This window comes from Poecilia latipinna, unplaced genomic scaffold, assembly GCF_001443285.1.
Source record: "Poecilia latipinna isolate Pla-1442-1.1 unplaced genomic scaffold, P_latipinna-1.0 Scaffold498, whole genome shotgun sequence".
NCBI lineage: Eukaryota > Metazoa > Chordata > Actinopteri > Cyprinodontiformes > Poeciliidae > Poecilia > Poecilia latipinna.
Genome location: NW_015113114.1, coordinates 66,763 through 75,184, shown reverse-complemented (window position 1 = coordinate 75,184; position 8,422 = coordinate 66,763). Strand labels below are relative to the sequence as shown.

The following is an 8,422-nucleotide window of genomic DNA, read 5'->3' as shown; positions in this document are numbered from 1 at the left end:
ATTGTCTTTTGAAAGATTTTTTTTCTTTAAATCTAAACAACAGCAGCATCCGTACTCGAGCCTGATGGTTTATTTAACGTAAGGAACTCTTCAGGAGAGCAGTTCCTTTGAGTTAGGTTGACTTCAAAACAACCTTCACCTTCATATGGGAAAGCTACCCTTACAAATCTTATCCTCACTGATCAACAAAACTTTATTTGAATTCTCCTTTTTTTTTTTTTAATTAAGTCCTTTCTCCTTAAATTTCCCCAACATAACCAGAGTTTCTGCTTCGCAGTAATGCAAATGATTCTTTTCATCAGGGTTCAAACAGTAAGGCGTCAGGAATGGGAAGTGTTTGGCTCTTGAGATCGTCTGGCACTGAGCTGTCCTTTTTCATCTCCAACTCTTATCTTCTAAAGAGCCAAAAAGTTTGAGAAACCACAAGGGCCCCGAGTCCATCTGCTTACTGATACAGCTGAGAAAGTTCACCTGGCAAACTGAGGATCTACATTCTTGGGCTTCAAAGCTTTGTGTCTCATCCAATTTGGACGAACAAGTCGCTGTTTCTCAGGCTTGTGAAACCGGCGAGTGATTTGTTCAGTGCAGTCAACATCAAATGAAGATTTGTCCAACCGTTTTAGTTTTCCCATGTCGTAGTATTTCTCCTGGGTTTGTTTTTTACAGTACGTTCTGCTATTTTCAGTCAATTTGGAGCTTTTTCAGAGAAGATAATAACTTTTGACAACAGCAATCATGATACCTCTCCTTATTTGAAGAGGACATGTCATGCAAAGTCTACTTCTTTTTGTCCTGGAGGGGATTGGGGTCATGAAAGGTCTCATTCACATTAAAAAAAAAAAAAAAAGAAGGGAAATGAGTTAATCCAAAATGCACCTCAGAACAGGGGGAAACAAGGGGCCACAATAACAAGGAAATCAGACCGAAACATTGAAGTTCTGCTCTATAGAGACCATAAATAAATGATTCACATATGAAGAAGAAGGATTTAAAAGCATGATATATCCACTTTAAATGTCTAACTCATTTCTATCCTCAATATTAAGCTGAAATTATAGATAACGCAGTATTAATCTTGCTGTGTCATTCAGTAAAACATGTCAGTGCGAAGGTGTTTAAGGCAAAGACCACACTGATGACAAAAGACACGTGGCTGATTTTTGAGTGCAGCTGGAAGAAGGCAAACAGGTAAACGAAGGAGAGGTGAAAAAATGGCAAAGGAGTTAAATACAATCTGAAATGATCTAGAATCTAAAGAGGAAAAGTCTGATTTGGCAACATCCTAGAAATAACATTTATGAACTAGAGAAAACAAGACTTTTTAAACATTTGAACAATAAAAGTGCAAACACAAATGGAAACCGAAGCCCAGCCGCCCCAGGATTGTGACAGAGCTTGTGGTTTCGCACTGGCACCAGTTTGGTGGAGAAAACCCAATAAGCTGAATTTTATACAGTTTTAGTGGACATTTAAAGTCGTTTCTAAGCAATAGTAAAACGGGTCGCTCTTTTACAGTCCACCGTGTGAAGAGGCTCTCAAGCAGCTCTGAGAAACCAGCTAATCCAACAGCCGCACCTCAGCCTCCTGGCCATCATCTGCATTAAAAGATATAAGAACCTCTAAGCAGTCATGCTCTATCAGCAATTACCAAATCTAATATCTGGAAAAAAAAAACAAAAAAAAAACTCTGAAACCTGAAGCCACTGACTGCGTATTTATTCCTGAGCTGTTCCTGTGGTCTTACTGTAGTGATGGGTTTCTGTAATCTGATCACAGAACTCCTCCGTCTCGCCCTTCACGATCTGTCCGTGAAAAACTGATTTGACTTTGCAGCTGATGTGACTGAGAAGTGAAGTAAATGAACTTCCTACTATGTTGCACCTCTACATGTTTCTTAAACGACTGTTTTAACTTTGCTCAGACATTCAAACTTTATACGATCACAAAAATAAACGAGCAGTATTTCTACATTGTTTTCAATTTAAAAGCTGTTGTTTGTTAAAAGAATATCTAATGGATTATAGTGGATTAAATGCAATCTAGGTGCTAAAATCATAAAGTCGAGGCAAAATTTTACCTTGTTTCTTTTTTTAAGGCGTCTCTGGAAATCAATATTAATCTAACTCAGTTTTAAGCCGCCTTTGTGTGCAGATCTGCAGAGCAGCCAGGTGGTCTGACGGAGGGGGCTAATCTGTCTGCTAAGATCTCCCTCTGCTCCTCCATTCTGTCTGCCTTTTTTCCCTTTAAATATTTAATCAATCAACAGTCCTACCCCCTCGTCCTCCTCCTCCTTTTACTTTTCCCTCCTTTCTTATCTCTAACCTGAAGTGGCATGGTCTCTTTTGGTTTGGCGTTTCTCTGTCTTTGCCCTTTTTGTTCATTGTTCGTGTTTCATGTCTTCCCTCTGGACATCTCTTTCACCTCGTGTCTTTAAGCCTCCCTCCCTCGGTCACTCCGGGTGTGAAGCCCGGCTTGCATCATTATGCTCCAAAAAGCACAGCCAGAAGCTCCTCGGGGAAAACGGGCAGCAAACACATGGGATATTATTAATTTAGACCATCTTTTTGGCGTTTGGTTGAATGACCTTTTGAAGGCAGAAGAAAGAAGATGTCTCTTATTTGTGTTTGAAAACGAGCTGTGGCATGCATGCAATTTTGCTGGTTTGTAGAGCTGCTATCTTTTTATTCTGCGGCAGCAGGTGGATGGATTCCAGGACACCCACTCCTCTGTACCTGTACATCCATCTACTTATAAGTGCCTTTCAGCAGTTTCTGTTTCCTGTATTTTTTGCTTTGCAGCTGCTTAATGGGCTTGGCTTCCCTCCTAAGAGCTGCTCTTAGCTGCGCTCTATGCATCTACTGTGAACACAGAAGCATCTGAAGATCATAGATAGACACTCCAAAAATTCATACTGAGCAGACTCTTAGAAACGTTCTCCATTGCATTTTCAGCTGTTTGCAAAAGGTTGGATTGATTTTTTTTTTATTTTTATTTTTTTATGGTGTTGCCACTGTAATATATTCAAATCAATCCAGTATTCAAAGCTGGATACGTTTAAGTGGCTCTGACTTCTCCTTCCAGCAGATTGAATTTCATACAGACTCAAATAAATTATTACTTTTCCAACATTCCTGAGCCAGCCATCTGGAAAATTCAACAAAACACCAGATGGAGATATTCATTTGGTCCTGCTAGGTCAATTATCTCACTTTTTTTTTTTTTTTTCACGCATTGCTGTGAGGGTACTTATAGGCACCTCTTCTAATTATAACTAAACTAAAACTATAACTAACTAGCATGGGTTAAGATAAATAAAATGAGACATTAAAATATGCAGGTTAACATATTTTAAAGACTCATTAACACACATTATAGTGAGAACATCCTGAGCAGCACCTGCAGCTCTTCACATCTTCTGGCAGCGTTGGTTTGGTTTGGTTTGTTGCTTCTGCAGAGTAACATGATTATCCAAAGGTACAATAGACTCTTCTGTGGAGATTATTCTGAAAAATTTAAAACCATTGAAACTTTTATAAACTGAGAACAACTTAAGATGGTCAAGGCTCAGAAAATTGTTTAAATTTCTACCACAGCGATGCTGTCCAGGCTTTTGAAAGGTCAATATCAGAAGTCAAATTCATATTGTTGTGGCAAGCACAAAGGGATCAACACGAAATACAGTTGTGAAACTGAAGTGAGTAAATGCGAGGTTGTAATGTTTTTAGACATGAAATGGACTGACCTTTCTGCATCAGTATTTCGCTGCCGTCTTAGTAAAAGTTTGCCGTGTAAATCTTTAGCTTCATCTGTCTTTTATAACTGCAAACACCCTGTCAGGCATTACCATAGCAGTGTAGGAAACGCCGCAGCACTTTCATCTGCGATACTTCCTGTTTGACTCAGTAATCGGAGCGCTCACTTCACACACAATTTCGGCCAAGTGAGTCAATGGGATATCACTGGTTTTTGTAAAATTTGCTCCTCGCTGAGACATTAAAATGACTGAACAGGGTCGGACCCAGGGAAGAAGAACAAAAGACGGAGCATGACATGCTGGCATGACAGGCTTTAACTGCGTCTGAGTGACAAGACATGAAGTCACCCTGCAGATTTCTCCTTTGTGCCTGCTGAATGTGGGCTCAGATGGCTGGACTTCCTCCTTTGGCACCAGCATTAAGGACATTTTTATCAGAGAAAACTGGATCCTTTCAGCAGTATTATTGCTGTTTGAATGGCCCTTTTTAGGATTCATAATGAGTCAGTATGACACCGTACACTGGGTATAGTTTATTAATAAAGGACATGCTTGGTGCTGCCAGTCTGGTTGGAAATAACCAACCAACCACTTGCACTGAACGTATAGAATCACTTTTTGCCGGTTGCAGAAGTTAAATGTGTCATTTTCTATTTTGATTCCTTCGCTTTTTGATGAAGAAACCAGATCTGTTTGGAAATCAGAATAAAGATCTAAAAGCTTTAAACTAGACAAGTAAAGTGTTTCAGCAGCAGCAGCAGCAGCAGCGTCTTCAGGCGACACATAAAAACACCCAATAAACACTCTGCTCTCTGGAGTGCTCAGCCTCGAAGACATGACTACTGCATAACTAGATGCTGGTGCAAACAGACAACACATGGACGCAGAGCTGAAATTCACCCCATATGTGCAACACACGAAGATAAAAAAAAAAAAAAAAAAAAAAAACCTGCCGGGCCAAATTCACGTCTCAGACAATCATCACGGGATGCAGAGCTCACTGCAACACCTGCCTCAGCATATCGACCCGACCCAACCGGCCGGGAGTCGGTGGACGTTTCCAGAAGCTTCTTTGTTGGTTATGAGTGGAGAGTTTAAGTTAGTGAAGACAATGATTCGCTCAGCAGGCTTCAGTTTAACTTTTTTAAATAGGAGTTTTTGCAGTGACATGTTTAGGACGCACAAGTTGTGTGTAGATAATTTTTTCTTTTTTATAATTTGGTTAAAATTGAACAACTGTTCCCTTTGAAATCACCTTTTTAAATCGGGCTACACCCTAATTCGTCTCCACCAGACCAAAGCTACTTGGATTTATTAGCTTACTAATAATTAAGCCAACAAATACCATGTTTATTTACATGTTTTATTTTCTTTCAGCCTCTTTCTTTATGTTGGATGGCTCATAAAAACCTTATTATAATAACTGAGTTTACAATTTGAGACATTCATGTGAGAGCACTTTTTAATCATTAGAAGAAAAATGGGTTGCATTGCACTGTCTTGCAGTGAAATATTTTATTTTTAAATGAAATTCGTAAATAACAGCAACAAGGTTTCTATGTTTCTATCTGACTGAACTGATGAAGTCTGACTTCTTGGTAGCAAACTACATGAAATAAGGGCTGGGGAAAAACTTTAACATGTTATTGTACATCAACCAACTTGTTTCATTCTACATTTAGTAGCTATCGCCATCTTTAGCTGTGATCAATTTAAAAAATAGGCCTCTGTAATTCTGCTTTTTTGCACTCATGTCGTTCCTGCCGAGGTCAACAGAAGATCACATCCGTCGTTACTACATTTACACAAGTATCATATCAGTGGTAGAAATAGTTGGGAAGTCTAGCTCAGACATTCACAGAGAAAAGTGAGCCGAAAAACCAAGAGTGTTCCTGGAAATCAGCCAGGAAGGCCTTGTGATTTCAAACACGCAGCGGGGGGTGGGAGAGGGAAGAGGATGAATGGCTACTACTACAGAGCTGCTGCTGCTGCTGCTGCTGGAGACGACTGAGTGGCAGGATGGGAGAGAGGGCTGAGAGGAAGAAGGAGGGGGTGCGTGCCCTGCAGCTATCAGCACTAGTAGGAGGAGAAGAGGGTGGGAAGAGCTTAGAGAGCAGGGGGGGGGGGGAAACATGAGAGAGTACGAGGCAGACACAGGCCGTCTGCGTACATTTGCAAGGTAGGAAGGAAGAGTGGAGATCTGAGCTGCTCATTTAGAAAGGAGGGCGGATATTTGCAGCCTGACAAGGATACAGAGACAGAAGAGCCACTGCCAGGACAAGGGGGAAGGTAAGGGCGGCACTTTCAGAAGCCTTAGTGATTTCTTTAGTGATGTCAAAAATGAGAGGTTTTGCCAAAAAAACAAAAAACAAAAAAAAAAAAACATCAGGGTGCAACATCCAGCCTGTGGAGAAAACATTCAGCAGAGTTAAAAAGGCCCCAGGTTGAGCAGGAAGCTCACAAGTCAGAAATCTTGTGATGGGATGGATGCAGATTCATCTGGCCTCTGTTTTTGAGTCTTACATGCCATCGCTCATGATCTGTTTTTTTGTGCCTCCTCTGCTGCAAGTCCTCGTGAGATAGGGAAGACACACTCAGACAGAAGTGCTCTGTGTGCCAGAAGCCAGTGACCAATGAATGAGCATCCTTGTAAGAGAGAGCGAGCTCAAAGCAGGCGAGTCTGCTCTGTCCGGCTCCTCCAACCGTCCCTCAGGCTAATTTCTGCTGCTCTTCTGTTCTTCATTAATTCCTTAGCAAGCTGCCATTATGCTGCCAACGCAGACAAAGGTCCAGATCAGATACTATATATCAGAATGGGATGAAGATGAGATGTTTATGTGTTTAAAGTGACCACCAAAAGTAAAAAAATAAACAAGTGCTTGAAATTTAAGAGGCCACTTTAGAGATTATGTATTTTCTGAATGTTACTTGTATCTAAAAGAAACAAAAAGAAAACAGGAAACATCGAGCTAAGACTTGATGTATCATCCCTTAGCTGACATTATTTCAGCTGAAAGCTCCTTAGGAGTCATTATATTGGTGCCAATACTATTTTTGTTGGCTTAGGAATTGTTCTGTAGATTCAGCTAATAAATTGGGATCAAGCTGCGTCGTTGTGACTGACTGCTGATTTAAAAAATACACTCCCCAAACACCCAGTTCAATGTTTCTGTGCCTCAGAGAGTCAAAGATCAAAGGTAAAGGGATGGTTCAGTTTCTGAAATGTGTGGTTCTGTTGAAATGTTATAAGCAGTCATTATCTTATCAGCAGTAGATAAAGCGCTTTGTTATCTTTAATTGGATGAACCAGAGATGAGTTTTTCAGCTACTCAAGAGGAAAATGACTTTTTCTCATGTTTAAATGTAAAAAAATAAATAAATAAATTTCAATCATTTCACCACATTTCATTTTTATTGATGTTTACAGCGTCGTTGAGTGGGCACATTGTTATTGGAGTTATTTAGGAAAAGACCACAGTTGTGATTTCTGAAAGGATCAAGATGCTTCGGTCAGCAAAGTGACCTCAAGTCAACATGACTCTTTCATGCATGTGACCGACCGAGCAAGGTAGTCACAGCTCGACATTCACTGACTGAGAGCTTTGCTTTGCTTTGCTTTGCTTTGCTTTGCTTTGCTTTGTGTGTGTGTGTGTGTGTGTGTGTGTGCGTGTGTGTGTGTGTGTGTGTGTGTGTGTGTGTGCATGTCTATTCAGTTGGCTAGTTGATGTAAGGTGAAGATATGCCTAAGCCTCCTCTTTGTGCTAAGACATGCACATCATTTCTTTATATAGGACAGGTTACAGTGAAGAGCGCTGAGTTAGAGCAGATAGAGTAACAGTCTGCATGGTGGGACAGTCGAATCCTGACCTGGGAATGAGCCGTTCAACCTTTCTGAGTGGAAGATGTCGAACACTCAACTTATACAAAGCCGTTTATATGAGCCCCCCCCCCCCCCGCCGCCATTGCTTCCCTGGGCTCTGTCTTGTCGAAGCTTAAACCTTTTTAAACTTGATTGGTGATCTGTTAATGATCTACGATTGGCCAGAGGCAACTCGGAGAGCAGCTCATGGTTGCAGGTTTGTAATAAAACATGTTCTCTAAAAGAAGCTACAAATATTTGCAAAGTGCAACAATTTTTACATTTTATACGTTTTTAAAAATGTATAAAATATTATTGATCTCAGGAGCTTTTTTGTTGCTTAGAACACAAATCTGTTGTTAAAATGTCAAACAAGGTTATGCACTTAAGAGAGAATAGAGCTCCTACTTTAAAAAAATGTTAATTTGTTACATGTAATCAAATTAAGTTTATCAAACTTATATTATAAATTATAAGTGAGTCTTGCACTTCAGAAGACACAAAAAAAAAAAATCACTCCAGACTTGCGTTACTTCGCTTTATTTATAATAACAAATATTTGTGTTTGGCTTTAACTTGAAAGTACTTTATCTTGTCTTTAGTCCACATACTTGGCTGAGGGAAAAGCAATGCCATGGCTGCCTCTTGTGTTGTCAGCTTGAGGCCAATTCTTCTTTTCTGCTTAGAGAATGAGGAGACAACAGCAGCAGCGTGGCTAGAGGATGTTTCTATTTGCATGCCTGCACCCCTCCCACCACCAGTAGCAGCTAACCCCCTTATCTGTGGAACAATGCTGAATAGAGGATCGC

The 8,422-nt window shown here is 40.3% G+C and overlaps 1 protein-coding gene across 1 annotated transcript in view; it reads left to right on the top strand.

The window, feature by feature from the left end:
• The first annotated feature begins 630 nt into the window (after nt 1-630).
• LOC106952183 (coronin-2B) overlaps nt 631-8,422 on the top strand; it is a 22,995-nt gene continuing 15,203 nt past the window's right edge. Inside the window, exons 1-2 of the mRNA XM_015040155.1 lie at nt 631-635; nt 2,165-2,168. Of these exons, the coding sequence (XP_014895641.1) occupies nt 631-635; nt 2,165-2,168 (9 nt within the window). The remainder of the gene's footprint in view (nt 636-2,164; nt 2,169-8,422) is intronic.